Source organism: Lagenorhynchus albirostris, chromosome 3, assembly GCF_949774975.1.
Source record: "Lagenorhynchus albirostris chromosome 3, mLagAlb1.1, whole genome shotgun sequence".
Taxonomy (NCBI): Eukaryota; Metazoa; Chordata; class Mammalia; order Artiodactyla; family Delphinidae; genus Lagenorhynchus; species Lagenorhynchus albirostris.
Window position 1 is genome coordinate 1,178,238 of NC_083097.1, and position 14,788 is coordinate 1,193,025.

Genomic DNA, 14,788 nt, shown 5'->3' on the forward strand with positions numbered 1-14,788 from the left:
GGGAGGGGTGCTGGGTCTGCTCCAGGGTAATGTCTCTAGATTGTCCCCTGCTGCTGTGCCCATGGGGCCGCCAGCCCTGTGCTCCAGAGCGATCCTGCTTCCAAGAGCCCCACATGTGCACCCAGCCCACTGTTCCCACCCAGGAGTCCCCAGACACTTCCTTCCCAGCAGAGTTGTTTTTAAATTTTTTTAATTTTGTTTTTTAATTTTAATTTTTTAATTTTTAAAAATTAAAATTTTTTTTTAAATTTTGAAAATTTTAATTGTGTTTTAATTGTTTTTTAATTTTTTAAAATTGTTTTTAAACTTTTTTAAATTTTGAAAATTTATTTTATTGAAGTATAGTTGATTTACAATGTTGTGTTAATTTCTACTGTACAGCAAAGAGATTCAGATACATATATATATTCTTTTCCACTATGGTTTATCACAGGATATTGAGTATAGTTCCCTGTGCTATACAGTAGGACCTTGTTGTTTATCCATCCTAAATGTAATAGTTTGCATCTGCTAATCCCGAACTCCCAGTTATTCCCTCCCCCACCCCCTCTCCTCCTTGGCAACCACAAATCAGTTCTTTATGTCTGTCTGTTTCTGTTTCATAGATAAGTTCATTTTAGATTCCACATATAAGTGATGTTATATGATATTTGTTTTTCTCTGGCTGACTTATTTCACTTAGTATGATAATCTCTAGTTGCATCCATGTTGCTGAAAATGGCATTATTTCGTTCTTTTTTATGGCTGAGTATTATTCCATTGTATAAATGTACCACACCTTCTTTATCTATTCCTCTGTTGATGGACATTTAGGTTGCTTCCATGTCTTGGCTATTGTGAATAGTGCTACAACGAACACTGGGGTGCATGTATCTTTTTCAATTATAGTTTTCTCCAGATATCCGCCCAGCAGTGGGATTGCTGGATCATATGGTAGCTCTATTTTTAGTTTTTCGAGGAACCTCCTTACTGTTCTCTGTAGTGGCTGCACCCGTTTACATTCCACCAACAGTGAAGGAGTGTTCCCTTTCTCCACACCCTCTCCAGCATTTGCTATGTGTAGACTTTTTGACGGTGGCCACTCTGACCGGTGTGAGGTGGTACCTCACTGTGGTTTTGATCAGCATCTGGTAATTAGTGAGGCTGAGCATCTTCTCATGCGCCTGTTGGCCGTCTGTATGTCTTCTTTGGAGAGATGTCGAATTAGGTCTTCCTGGCAGAGTTTTTAACCTTAGACATCTGACTCCAACACACGGACCTGGATCTGGGGCTTTGGGCGCAGGACGGAGAGATATAAGCCTCGTATTTTTCTCAATCCGTTTTTTTAAAAGATATAATTCGCATAAAATAAAATTGACTGGTTTGATGAGTTTCAACAAGTGTACGCAGTAACCACAATTAAGATTTCTGATATTGATACTTGGTGTCTTCTCCCTTTTTTCTTGATCAGACCAGCCAGAGGTTTTTCGTACGGCCCATTTCAAAGAACCAGCCTTTCGGTTCATTTTCCCCATTGCTATTCCGTTTTTTTTTATCCCTTTGATTTCTGTTTTTTAGTATTTCTTTCCTTCTACTTACTTTAGGTTTCATTTGCTCTTTTTTAGTTCCTTCAGGTAGAAAATCAGACCATTGTTTTGAGTCCTTTCTTCTTTTCTAATGTAAGCATGGAATGCTATACATTTCCCTGTAAGTAACTGCTTTCCACACGTGTCAATGTGCTGTGTGTTCATGCCTGTCCAGTTCTACTTTACCTTTCTAATCCTCCTTTGACCCGTGGGTTATTTAGAATTGTGCTGTTTAGTTTGTTTCCAAGTATTTGTGTGATTTTCCAGATATCTTTGTTATTAAATCCTAGTTTAGTATCGTGATCAGGACATATTTTTTATAATTTCAATCTTCTGAAATTCACTGAGACGTTCATTTTTTGAAATTCATTGACCCAGAATATGGTCAATTTTGGTATATATTCTGCCTGAACCTAAAAAGAAACCCCCAAAAACAAACCTATTCTGCTGATATTCAGGGGGAGTGTTTTATAAATCTCAATTAGACTAAGTTGATTCATAGTATTGTTCAAATCTGCATGCTTATTATTATTTAATCTACGTGTTCTATCAATTATTGAGAAAGGAGTATTGATGTCTCCAACCATAATTTTGGATGTGCCTATCCTTCCTTGCAGTTCTATAAATGTTTGCTTTATGTATTTTGAAGCTCTGTTATTATATATGCGTAGACATTTAGGATTGTTATCTGTTCTTGATTAACTAACCCCTCTATCATTATACTTGGTAATAGCTGGTGATCAAAAGTCTATTTTGACAAAGATTAGTGAAACCACTCCAGCTTTCTTATTTTAAATTAATTGGATATTTTAATATTTTGTATTTTCTCCATTATTGACTTACTACATATGTCTTTTTGTTTTATTTTCTTAGTGGTTGGTCTAGTGTTTACAGTATAAAACTGTGACATCACAGTTTGCCTTTAAACACGACTTACCAGGTCAGGATTGGAGTGAGACCCTTAGGAGAGCAGGTTCTCATCCTTTGTGCTGTTGTGGTTACATGTGTCAGAACTACATGCGTCAAAAATACCACAAGATGTTGCTACTACTTTTCTTTAAACAGTTATCTTTCAAAGGACGTTTAAATGAAGGGAAATATCTTTTATGTTTATCTAAATAGTTACTACTTCTGGCTGTCTTCATCTCTTCATGTAGATCTACATTTCCATCTGAATTCTCCTAGCTTTGGTTTATCAGAACAAGTCTTGTCTCCCACCTTCCTTTTCAAAAGATATTTTCAGTGGATATAGATTTCTAGATTGGCAGTTCTCCCCAGAACTTTGGAGAGGTTTTATTGTCTTCTGGCCTGCATGGTCTCTGATGAGAAGTCAGGTGTTACAGTATTCTTATTTTTTTTCTCTTTATGAGGAATGAGTCTTTTTTTTTTTTTTTTCTGAAGTTGAGGTTTTCTCTTTATCTGATTTTTAGCAATTTGATAAAGATGTACTATTATGTAGTTTTCTTTATGTTTCTCCTGATTGGAGTTTGTTAAACTTCTTGGATTTGTGGGTTTATTGGTTTTACCAAATACAGAAACATTCTGGTCATTTTTTCTTCAACTATTTTTTTCCTGCCTCAACCCTCCCGGGACTGCAATTCCACTTAGGCTAGAATGCTGGCTATTCTCCCACAGCTCACTGAGTTCCATTGTTTGCTTTTGTTTCTTGATGTTGTTGTCTTTATTTATTTGAGTTCCATTTGCTCCAGAAATTCCATTTGGGTATTTTTTTTTTTTTTGCAAGTGTTATTGAGGTGCAGTTTACCTCAAGTAAAACACTCACTTTTAGTGTATAGTTCTATGAGTTTTATAGGCAGGTACAGTCATGAAACCACCACCATAATCAAATTGTAGAATATTCCATCACCCAAAAGCATTCCTTCATGTCCCTTTGTAGTCAATCCCTTGTCCCCATCCCCAGCTCCTGCCAACAGATCAACTGTCTGTCCCTATAATTTTGGCTTTTCCATGATGTCATACCCTTGGAGTCATAAAATGTGTAGCTTTTTGAGTCCAGGCTTCCATCAGTCAGAATAATGGATTTGAGTTCACCCGTGTTTTCATTTCTACCAGTAGTTCTTTCTTTTTGCTGCTGAGTAAGGATGTACACAGCTGGTTCATCCATTTACCACCTGAAGGACATGTGGTAAGTTTGTTGTTTTTTTTTTCATTTATATGTAAAACCACTATAAACATTCACATAAAGGTTTTACTGTGAACAAAAGTTGCCATTGTTCTTGGACAAATACCCAGAAATGAGATTGCTAAATAATTGAATATTTAACTTCATGAGAAAGGGCCAAAGTGTTTCCAACACGGCTGTACTAATTTTTACTGAGTTACAGTTGCTACAATGCTCACCATTGATTGACTTCGCCTATTTGCTAACCGTTCTAATAGGCAGGGGTGCCGTCTCATTGTGGTTTTCATTTGCTTTTCACTAGAATCTAGTGCTGAGCATCTTTTTTATGTGCTTCCTTTTCATTAGTACATTTTCTTTTGTGAAAATCTCTTCAAGTCTTTTGCCCTTTTCTAATTGGGTTGTTCTCTTAGTATTGAGTTTCAGATTTCTTTATATATTATAGATCCATTCCTTGATCAGAAATGTGTTTTGCAGATATTTTCTCCTAGTTTTTGCCCTGTCTTTTCATTTACTTAACAGTGTCTTCTGAAGAGCAGAAGATAGTAACCTTGATGAGAACTAATCTAACAGTGTTTTCTCTCATGGATCACGCTTTTGCATAATGTCTTTGCATAACCCAAATTCACATGTAAGTCCTCCCATGCTTTTATAGTATTGGGCTTTACATTTAGGCCTAGGGTCTATTTTTAGTTAAGCTTTGTATAAGGTGAAAGGTGTGGAGTTTCTTCTGTGTATATGGAAATCCAGTCTTCTAGAATCATGTGTAAAAAAGACTATCCCTTCTACATTGAATTGCCTTTAATCCTGTTTCGAAAATCATTTAGGCACATATGTGTGGGTCCATTTCTGAGCACTCTGCAGGGTCCTATTGGGCTGTGTGTACACGTTCACAGGTACTACACCGTCTTCACTGCTGCGGTTTTATGTACGGTGAGCCTTGAAATCAGGGAGTGTGCATCCTCCAGGTCTTCATTTTCAGAATTCTTCTGGCTATTTATTTGCTTTACCTTTCCATATAAAATTTTGAAGAACCGTGGCCTTTTGTACAAAATCGTATAAAAATCAGGATTACATTGAGTCTGTAGACCCATTTGGATGGAACTGACATAGAGTCTTCTAATGTCAACATTTTATTTAGATTTTATTTGAATTCTCCAAGTGTTTTACAATTCTAAGTATACAGAATGTGCCTAATCTTGTTATTTAAATATATCATGGTTTTGGTGCTATTATAAATAGTATTTAAATCTCAGATTCTATTCGTTCCTGGCCAATATATACAAAGATTTCTCTCACTATATGGATAATAGAGAAAACATGAAGTGTTTCTGGTAGGTTGTGTCATAGTGAAGTCAAATCCTAGGATACGAAACTTATTTAATGATCTAAACAGGGGATTGGCACTCTTTTCCTGAAAATACAGCCCCAATAGTAAATATGTTAGGTTTTCCAGGTCATAAGGTCTCTGATATAACTACTCAGCTACTACTTTGGCTGCTGTAGGTTTAACAAAACATAAATGAATGGCATGGCTGTTTTCCAATAAAGCTTTATTTACAAAAATGGGTTGCAGGCTGGATCTGGCCTGTGGATTGTAATTTGCTGCCTTCTGACCTAAACCGACTTTTTTGTTGTGCTGCAATCTCAGGGTTCTAAATTTTGGTCCATCCAGGTATCGGGAAGTAGATGAGCTGCAAGGGGTTTGGTCATGCTCTTATCTTAGATCAAACAGAGGCTGATAAGCCCAGGAGAGAAGGATGATTCAAAAACTCATCAGGCTGTGACCCCGTGACAGGCGACACCAGGACACTGCGTACCACTGGCTCCAGGTCGCAGTCTGCAGAGTCCACAGCAGCAGCTCATACCCACTGCACACACACTGCACCCATGCATACACTGCACACAGCAGTTCATACATGCATGCACACTGCACCCATGGACACACGTGGGCGCACACACTTCTCAAGTCTCAGACTAAGGATGACAAACGTATTTAATCAATGCCCAAGATACCTTTATATATGTATAAACAAGTTAAATTTCCCTTGACTTAAAGACTGCTATCCCGGCCTTCCCTGCTTATCCTGGAGATGGGAATGTTGAGAACACGTGTCTGAATCCACAGGGAAGCAGCAGTGTGGCTGAACGCAGAGACAGGGCCGAGAGAGAGCCGACGCACAGGGTGGTCTTCTAAAGAACCTGCATTCTGACGTGGGATAAAGCCAGCTTTCCCTCCCTCCGATGTTCGGTCCTCTGCCCGAGCGCAAACACAGGTTGCGCAGGAGCTAAGAAGGACACGTTCCCAGGTGGGTCTCAGGCTTGGCTGGATCCCGAGCCACAAGGAGGTGAGACGCAGGCCGCAGAGTCCACAACACCCGAAGGTCAGCAGAACCGAGGCTACACAATGTTTACTTGTTATTTTCCTTTCGACGAGGCAGCACCGTCTCCCGGGCAGGGATTTCCCAGCCCGAGGGCTACATTTGTCTCTGCTTGTGCTTCGGGTTGGTCTTGCAGTAGACGAACCAACGCCCGCGCCTCTTGACCAGGTAGCAGCCCTTGCACCGCTTCTTGAGGACGCCCTTGGTCTTGAAGCCCAGGGCTGGCTGCTGCAGGCCGAGTACCAGGCGCGCGGAGAGGAGCGCGGCCGCCGGGCTGGGGGGCGCACCGACCTGACGGCAGGCGCGCGGGTGGCACGGCGCGAGAGAGGAGAGCGGGAGGCCACCCAGGTGCAGCAGGGGGCCCACGGCGGAAACCACTTTCCTTAGGAGAGCGGTGGCCATGTCGCGGCTGGATCTAGGGAGAAAGAGGAAAAGTTGTCACAGCTGCCGGTGGCTCCTGCCCCCGAGAAAACCTCCTTCCCCACGTCCCTGCCCTCGGGACACAAGCCGCGGGTCCGGGAATTTGCGCGACCCCCGGGAGGGCACGAGAGCGGCGAGCGGCACCGTGTCTCCGCCCGGCGCCGAGACCCCCACCCGGCCGCCGGGGCCAGACGAGGCCCGCGTCCACGTGACCCCGTGGCGGCCGGGCCGCGGGCTGGAGCAGAGGACACGAGGTCCGGAACGGTGCCCGGCTAGAAGGGATCACCCGTGCGGCCGCTTCCCACCGCAGTGACCTCCGCCCGCGTCCCACCCGGGCAAGCCGAGGCCAGGGGTCCCCAGAACGCGCCCTTCCTGAGCCCGGAACCCCCGCCGCCTCCCCTGCCCCTCGGGACCCCCGGAACACCCGACGACCCCCACCTGGAAAGAGTGAGTCCGGGCCCGCCTGCAGCCCGCCTCGCCAGGCCCTGCGCCTGCGCCCTCGGCAGCGCCTGCGCAGTGGGGCGGAGATGCCGTCGCCCGGAGTGTCCGCCAGGAAGGAAGATGGCAGCAGGGTCACGTGGCGGTCCCCTCGGGGCTGGGCGCAGAGGCGGAGCCACGTGGGTGCGGGAGTCGCGGAGCGCCGGGTTCCTCCCCGGCTGCTTGCCTTTCCCCTCCCCGGTCCCCTGCATACCCAGCCCGCCCCCACTCCCGGGACCCTGCGCCCTCCTCCCGGGACTCCCCCAGCCCTGTGGGCCACCGGGCGGCTAAGGTTTGGGGGGCGCTCCCGGGGGCGGGGGAGGGATGAAAAATGGGAACAAAAGTAGGTATTTTGAATGAAAAAGAAGTCACAACCAAGTAGACTTTTTAAAAAGCTGATAAATATCAATGTCAAAACAAAATCTAGAAAAACCTCATGTTTGTATTAAGTGGACATCCTGGGAGAAATGTGTCGAGGCTCAGGGGAACGCATGGAAATAGGCCTTGGTTCTAACTGACTGCAGTTAAATTTATTTCCTCCAACATACTTTCAAACACAGAGAAAAGTTAAAAGACACTGATGGCGAACACCCACGTACCCACTGCCCAGATTCCACAGTGAAATCGCCACGCATGTCTTTCCAGGCTGTGTCTGCGTGGACACAACTACTTTCCACGCACACGAAGGTGAGCTGCGCGCCGCCCTGGCACCGCACGCGCACCCCTGACCCGGCTGCAAGCTGTGGCCCCTGCCCACGTGAGCTCGGGCCTGCCTCTGAGCATGCGTCCGTGGACACCTTTCCGATCCGGGAGGTATTCTGGGCACTGTCGCCTCTCATCGCCACACCGCCCTGGAGTCCAGGCTGTGGGTGCCCTCAGCTCCTGGGCAGTGGGATGCGCGACTCCACCCCAGCTCTGGGACTGCTCCCTGTGCCCACCGCCCTCGCCCATCGGGGGCTGGCCGTGAGCTGACCATCCCGACGGGTCTCTGCACAGGCCGTTTGGAGGAGGCCATGAGGGGCAGGAGAGAAGCAGGGCCGGGACCGCGAGGTGTGCTCCAGAGCAGCGGGCCTTTCGGGGCTAACCTGCATGAGGGATGCCATCGGCTGCGCTTTACTGGCAGTTTCATTGGGCTCTGCTGCAGAAACCCCAGAACCACAAAGAAATGCGCTCTGTCCAACATGATGTACTTCCAGTTTCCTCTAAGCAAGGACTCATCTCCAACATTCACAACATTCAACATGTAACTCCCCATGATTATCCGTTACCATCGAAGGTAAGCACTGCATCTTCCGTTTCCATCCTCCCCTGCCCTGCCCCTGGTAAGCGGAGCATCACTAAGTGCTAAGGTTGCGCGGAGCGTCCCCCCTTATTCGGGCTGAGCCCCCGCCCGCCGCTGCACCAGCCGGCCGCACCTGCCTGACCGCACCGCGCGTGCGCGCCTTGCCGGGCGAGGTAAATCCGGGCCGAGGGTGTGTGTGTGGGGGGGCCTGCGGACGCCGTGCGCATGCGTCGGCGCTCGGCGCGTCGGTGCGCGGGGGCGAAGGTCAGCCTGAAAGATGGCGGCGGCGGTGACCTTCCTCAGGCTGCTGGGCCGGGGAGGCGCGGCGGCGCGGAGCCTGGCCGGGGCCGCCAGGTGCTTCGGGGTGCAGACCTCGCCGGCCGGGGAGAAGGTCACGCACACCGGCCAGGTAACCCCTGCGGCGTGGAGAGCGCCCTCCCGCTCGGGGCGCCCAGGTGGGCGGAGCCCCGGCTCGGCCTCCGTGTCCCCGGGGTCCAGCGCCCCGGTGCCCCGTGTGCCCCAAGCTCAGTGCCCGTGGTCCAGTCGCCCAGCACCCCGGTCCCTCCTCTTCCCCCGGCTCAGCACCCGGGTCCCACGGTCCAGTCCCTCGGGGCCCCGAGCCCCGTACCCGTAGTCCAGCCCCCCAGTGCCCCAGACGCCCCAGACCCAGCGCCTGCGGTCCCGTCCTCGATCTCCCCCTCCGTCCGGGGCCCCGGGCCCACTACCCGCAGGGGTACCGAGGGGCTGTCTGCAGCCACTGTGGCCTCATCCTCGCAGCGAACTCGGATCCAAGACTGTTATCCCGGGGTAGCCCCTTGGTTACTGTGGGGAGCACGCCGGTGGAGTCAGAAATGACCAGTTCTGTGCGTCCGATCTCCTCGTGTTTGTGCAATGTTGAATACCACATTGTAGTAACTCGCGGGTCCGCTGTCGAGTTACCGAAATACAAACACGGCGCTAGGCTGTGATCCGCAGCCCAAAGATGAGAGAGTGAGTACCTGTGTCGTTAGAAAAGACCACGGAGCAGGTTCAGAGAGGAGGGGAGCTCCGGGGCCTCTGAGGTCGAAGGCGGGTGTCCCCCTCCGCCAGGACCGCGCTCCTCTGCTCCTTCCCTACCTTTTGCTACTTCCAATTCAGACTACTGCCTGATGTCCCGGTAGGAATCCTGCTGTAAAATGCCCCTGGGTGCGCAACTACACGTACTCCTGGTGTGTGTGATCGTGAATGGCCTGAACGTTAAGAAAACACTTTTCCTGAAACGTTTATGATTGGTATAAGATACAGCATCGGGCCGTAAAAAATCGCATACGGTCTTTTTCTTTTCAGGTTTATGGCGATGAAGACTACAGGAAAGTTCGATTTGTAGGTCGTCAGAAAGAGGTGAGTGAAAGGTCTAGCAAAAGAGAGGTGAGCTTTCTAAAACTTTTTATAACGAAGAAGAAATAAATACTAATCTGTAAAATTTAAGTAAATTCTCCCCAGATAGTGAGCACTCTAGAATCTCTGGAATTCTGCATTTCTTCTACGTGTTAAACACGTCCAGTTCTGTTTTGGTTTTTTCCCCCTGAGACATGTAACACGACATCTTGTGCGTATAGTTTTAGCTTACGTGTAAATGGGCGTGACCTTTTCTTCCACTTCTGTGCCTTATACTTGCCAGACTCTCAGGTTAAAGCAGAGTCACATCAATGTTTTAAAATTACTCTTTCAGTCACTTTTTGGAGTATGTTTTCCGTGGTTCACAGCGTATAGATTAGGCTGGTTCTCTCAGGGACTTTTGAAGACAGCACGTGGGTGGGTCTTCCCTGAGTGGGTCTGAAACACCAGTGCAACCGCTGGACACTGGAATCCTTTCGCCTCGGTGGCCTGCGTTCTTCCCACTTCCTCTCTCCCGTGCCTGCCACCTCAGAGGGAGTCCTCACCGCCCTGGCTCAGGCCTCCCTGCACCCCTCCCCAGCAGTCACCTGGCGTCACTTCTCCCCTTCAGGCAGCCTGTTGATTCTTCCTGCCACCCTCAGCTGTCCCTAAGTCGCATCTCCCCTCCCTTTGACCTTGGTTACGTTGTCCATCCCCAGGGTCTGGTTTCCTACTTCCCACTTTGAGGGTGTCGTGGGGTGAGGAGTCTGGCCCCCTGGATGGAGCAGTTCCAGCAGGTGCGTCCTGAAGCCCTGGGGTCGACCCTGCCCCCGGCTTTCCATCTCAGCCTGTCACACTCCTCTCTCCTGGGAATTCTACCGTGGCTTCTGGTTTCTGATTGCCCTCGCTGGGGACAGACATCAGGGAGCAACTTAAACACCGAACCAGACATTCCAGAGTTCGTGAGGCCAGTAACGTGTGAATGGAGGGGGCAGTGCTGGTGATGTCGCCTCGCTCAGACCGTCAGCTCACCACAGTCCTGAGCCGGCTGCAACCCTTGACCTCCCCGCTCGGGATGTCTGGGGCCTTTTCCTGTCCGAGACCGTGAGCGTCCAGGGGCCCACGCTCATGTAAGATGCGCAGCAGGTCTCTCCGGCTTTCATTCTTGCGACACAAGTTTGGCGTTCAGTAGTTGAAATTTTTTTGGTTTCCAAGAGACTGTTGTTGTAAAAGACCTTTATGCATGCTGAAAAGTTGCACAGAGTAGGAGTTCCTATATCCCTCCCCCTCCACAGCGTCCCTGTTATTCTCCTCTTGCCTGAGTGCGCTGCCTTTGTGAGAAGCGACAGGGTTGAACGCTTGCTGAGTACTGATGCGTTGTGTTAACTCAAGTCCGTGGTTTAGGTTTATGTGGTAGGTTCACGCTTGGGGTCGTACGTTCTGTGGGTTTGGACAGGTGCATGGCGTCTCGTATCCACCGATCTTACTGTCTCTACGGTTTCATTTGGGTGAATTTTAAGAAATAAGCTGAACGTGCCCTTAGTCTGAGGAGCGGGGAGAGCAGGAAGCTGGGCGGCCGATCCGCCTTCGCAGGAAAGGTGGGAGGCGTCCGCGTGTGGCCGCAGCGAGCCTGCCCCGGGACCCACGGCCCTTGGCCTAGGGCCGGCCTTGTGGAGAGGAGGTGCTCGTGCAGAAGGGGCCCAGCCGCCGCCCCCGGGGAGGGGCAGCCGTCGGCCTGCAGCGGTCCTGTGTCACTGGAGGGGCTAAGGGCCCAGCCGACCTCCTGTTCCTCTGCGGCGATGGAAGTATTTTCGTTACTTCGCGGTTCCACACGTGGAATTAAAAGGCGACGTTTCTTGCCCGTGAGTGACGGGCGCCCGCGGCGTCCTCAGGCGGCGGTGGTGCTGGGCCCGGAAGTTGGTTAGCATGGCTGTCGTGCCGTGTTTGTCGGTCGGGTGGACCCTGTGGGGCTCCGTTTTCGGGGCGCGGGGCCCCCGGGCGCGGACAGCAGTGGGGACAACACAGCCACGTGTGTTCTGAGGGGGCTGCACTTCCTCACTCCCTGCTCCCTTTCCGGAAATAGGAATCCCAGGGAAAGCTTTGGGATGGCATCATCTCTAGCCGACACAGCTTTCCAAAAGCAGGAGTGTCACCCCCGCCCTGCGGGCTCAGGACGCCAGCACCGCTGGGTGTCTCGGTGGCAGCGGGCGGGGGGCTCTGCCCCGCGGTCGGTGCTCCTGGGTGCAAGTGGATTGAGCTCAAATTGTACTCAACTAAGGGCCTCTCCCGCCGTTGCTTGTGAAGATCGATCCTTGTTCTCTTCTCTTCGCTGCGGCCTCGGGCCCCTCTGGGTGCACGTGGGGTTCTGGATGCCAGAGCGGGCAGCCGCGCGGCCTTGGTCCTCCGGGCCTCACGGGGCCCAGCACTTCCCACCCCCGCGACGAGCAGGTACTGGGGCTACTCACGGAGCCGGAATCACAGCGACCTCGGGCAGCGTTTACACCCGAGTGTCTCGTCTGTGTGCTTGTCCGCAGAAGAGTCTGGAAGGGGGAGAGCGGGCCCCACCGCTGACCGTGTTTGTCCTCTGTTACCGAGTTCCAACCCCGTGGACGCTTTGGCCCCCAGAGATGGGGACCTTCGAGATGATCTTGCTGTTTTGCACCCTGAGTGTGTCAGCTGGGGTGGAATCCCGCAGCCCCGTCAGATCAGGTTGGGGTCTTTGTAGGTCCAGCCGCTGCCCGTAACGTTGGGCTTCTGCCGGGCCATGCGTGGCGGTTCCGGTTCTGGTTCCGGTTCTGGCTGCTGTGGGTGAGCATCTCCAGCTTCCTCAGCTCAGACGACGTTCTGTGCCTCCCAGCTGAGTACCTGCACCGAGAGAAGCTGGCTCCCCGAGGAAGGAGGAGCAATGCGTCGCTCTCTCCCTGCATTTACCAGCTTGAAAGTCATGAGTTGATTCCTTCCAGTAAGGAAGGCAGTGGATTTAGCGCATCTCCGTGGAAGCGCGGGGTCAAGCATCTTGTGTTTCCGTGCTTTGTGGTTACGGTGCCGTCGTCGCTCCAGTGTCCCATGTGGAGCAGCCCTTGTAGTCCGAGGCTGCCTTTCCCTCCGTCGCAACGTGGCTCAGCCTCGTCTGTCACGTTTCCTGCTCGGGACCCCGAACCAGCTGTTAGTTCAGAGCCCGGTCCCCAGAGTGAAGTGGTCATGGAGACAGCGTGGCTCCTGGCCCCTGGGTCGGCTGCTGCTTCTGGTCTTTTCCAGCAGATAGAGTAGAAGAGCATGTGTGTGCGTGTGTGTCCATGTGCAGGTGTGAGAGGGAGGGTGGGGCAGGGCCAGCAGAGAACAGGTGACGCCGCACGTGGGGCGGGATGTTAACAGGGGAATCCAGGTAGAGATAAAGGAGAATTCTTTGCACTGTTGTAATTCTTGCAGCTTTTCTGTGAGTTTGAAATTCTATCCAAATGAGAAGTAAAGGTGTGTGTACACGTATGGAACGACTTGTGTATTTTGAGGATCTGCACTGATAGCATTTGAATGAAACGGTACAGAACGAGCCTTTGCCGGCAGTGTGTGCGTGTATGTGGGGGGCGGTCTACGTTGATTTAAATTCCACGAGAGCGTCCAGTGTTTGTGCTTGTCTGTACGAGCTTCTCCTGTCTGTCTTTTTCCAGGTGAATGAGAACTTTGCCGTCGACCTGATAGCAGAGCAGCCTGTGAGCGAAGTTGGGAGTCGAGTGATATCGTGTGACGGCGCGGGGGGCGCCCTGGGCCACCCCAAAGTGTACATAAACCTGGTAACGTGCCATCCGTCCCCGGACCCCCGTCCTTCTGTCCTGTCCTCACCCCACTGGCCTCACCCTCTCCCACTCGGCCTTGCCCACAGACCATACGACAGGGGCTGAACAAAGGGCGTGTCCAAGGCAGCTTTGACTGTGCCGTGTGTGCAACGCCCTTAGTGTCACCAGCACTGCTTTCCCTCAGACTTGTAAGCATCTGTCTTTCCCAGGGAACCCTCGTGTCGGTGCCTGTGTGATCGTTTACGTTGTTGATAACTACACGCACAGAGCCTTTGAGAAGGAGAACAGTACACTGGCTGTTAGAGCAGAGAAGGATGCCTCGGGAGAAAGCTCAGGTGCACGTGGTGTTGCGACAGGGCAGGACCCACCCCGCCCCTGCTGCTGTGTCCGGGCTGGACCCCACCCCTGAGGGGTGGGCCTCTGCTCCATGCCCCACCCTCCAGTCCTTCCAGGCCCCTGCTCGAGGGCCAGGAGGGGGACGGGGACCGAGCCGTGTGTTCCAGGGCAGGGAGCCTGCATCCCAGCGAGTCTGGGTGGAGCAGGCTGGACCCAGGGCCTCCGGCCCAGCCACGTCCTGCGTCAGGCAGTGGCCCCGGAGCTCCGTGGGCGCCCCTGGTTGGCTGTGTGTTTCCAGTGTCTGCTTTTAGTGTCTGAGGTCTACCTGTCTCTGGATTGACGTAGAGTACGGAAATAGGAGCTCTTTCCCTTTGAATTTTCCAGGACAAAGAAACGAAGACGGGGACGTGTGGCTACTGTGGCCTGCAGTTCCGGCAGTCCTGCCACTAGGGCCGCGTGGGCAGCTCGGTGGCACGGACTCTGTCTCTAGTGCCGAATAAAGGGTGTTGTTCTCTAGGATGCCGCGCACAGCTGTTTCTGTCACACAGGTTCACTTGGGACTGTGGCTTAAGGTGGCGTCCCCTCCCGGGCCCCCGCCACATGCTCCTTCTACCCGCGGGACCACAGCGGGGGCTGGAAGAATCCGGGGGCCGGGGGCAGGGGGGACTGGCTGCTCAGGGGGCTCGGGCTCCGGCCCAGCTCCAGCCCCGTCACTCATCTGCTGTCACTCTTTCTGTCCATCTGATCCTCAGGCTCCGTCCAGTGTCTTAAATCCCAAGAAGTTAAGTACCTATCTGAAGGTGTTGTCACATATGGTCCAAATCAAGTACAATTTGTGTATTTAAAACAGTAGTGATTACAATGTGTTATAACAAAAATAAAAATGAATATTATGCGGGAAGAGAATGGAGGCTTGGTGGGGTGATGGGAATTCCAGGAGGAAAAAGCGATGCATGGGGGGCGTGGGGAAGCGGCACCTACACCAGAGAAGATTCCTGAGCTGAGGGAGAACCCACAGATAACAGGGCACACCAGGT

The 14,788-nt window shown here is 51.2% G+C and overlaps 3 protein-coding genes across 3 annotated transcripts; 2 read left to right on the top strand and 1 right to left on the bottom strand.

Moving 5' to 3' along the window:
• Nucleotides 1–5,700: 5,700 nt before the first annotated feature.
• MRPL36 (mitochondrial ribosomal protein L36) lies at nucleotides 5,701–7,043 on the bottom strand. The gene is made up of 2 exons (XM_060145976.1): nucleotides 6,945–7,043; nucleotides 5,701–6,501 (listed from the first exon to the last, which is right to left on the bottom strand). The coding sequence occupies exon 2, from the start codon at nucleotides 6,486–6,488 to the stop codon at nucleotides 6,183–6,185; it is 306 nt and encodes a 101-aa protein (XP_060001959.1). The 5' UTR covers nucleotides 6,489–6,501; nucleotides 6,945–7,043; the 3' UTR covers nucleotides 5,701–6,182.
• LOC132517933 (collagen alpha-1(I) chain-like) lies at nucleotides 6,487–8,246 on the top strand. Its single transcript, XM_060145957.1, has 5 exons — nucleotides 6,487–6,760; nucleotides 6,817–6,953; nucleotides 7,060–7,275; nucleotides 7,629–7,848; nucleotides 7,980–8,246. The coding sequence occupies exons 1-5, from the start codon at nucleotides 6,487–6,489 to the stop codon at nucleotides 8,228–8,230; spliced, it is 1,098 nt and encodes a 365-aa protein (XP_060001940.1). The 3' UTR covers nucleotides 8,231–8,246.
• A 261-nt stretch (nucleotides 8,247–8,507) lies between these two features.
• NDUFS6 (NADH:ubiquinone oxidoreductase subunit S6) lies at nucleotides 8,508–14,572 on the top strand. Its single transcript, XM_060146834.1, has 4 exons — nucleotides 8,508–8,674; nucleotides 9,592–9,645; nucleotides 13,290–13,412; nucleotides 14,136–14,572. The coding sequence occupies exons 1-4, from the start codon at nucleotides 8,543–8,545 to the stop codon at nucleotides 14,199–14,201; spliced, it is 375 nt and encodes a 124-aa protein (XP_060002817.1). The 5' UTR covers nucleotides 8,508–8,542; the 3' UTR covers nucleotides 14,202–14,572.
• The last annotated feature ends 216 nt before the right edge of the window (nucleotides 14,573–14,788 follow it).

Bases quoted from the DNA above. Each gene is read 5' to 3' on its own strand.
- LOC132517933 (XM_060145957.1), top strand. From the start codon at position 6,487: ATGTCGCGGCTGGATCTAGGGAGAAAGAGGAAAAGTTGTCACAGCTGC. The intron at 6,761-6,816 runs GTCCGGAACGGT...TTCCCACCGCAG, and splicing joins GCTGGAGCAGAGGACACGAG to TGACCTCCGCCCGCGTCCCA. The intron at 7,849-7,979 runs GTGGGTGCCCTC...GTCTCTGCACAG, and splicing joins ACCGCCCTGGAGTCCAGGCT to GCCGTTTGGAGGAGGCCATG.
- MRPL36 (XM_060145976.1), bottom strand. From the start codon at position 6,488: ATGGCCACCGCTCTCCTAAGGAAAGTGGTTTCCGCCGTGGGCCCCCTG.
- NDUFS6 (XM_060146834.1), top strand. From the start codon at position 8,543: ATGGCGGCGGCGGTGACCTTCCTCAGGCTGCTGGGCCGGGGAGGCGCG. The intron at 8,675-9,591 runs GTAACCCCTGCG...TTTTCTTTTCAG, and splicing joins AGGTCACGCACACCGGCCAG to GTTTATGGCGATGAAGACTA. The intron at 9,646-13,289 runs GTGAGTGAAAGG...GTCTTTTTCCAG, and splicing joins TTGTAGGTCGTCAGAAAGAG to GTGAATGAGAACTTTGCCGT.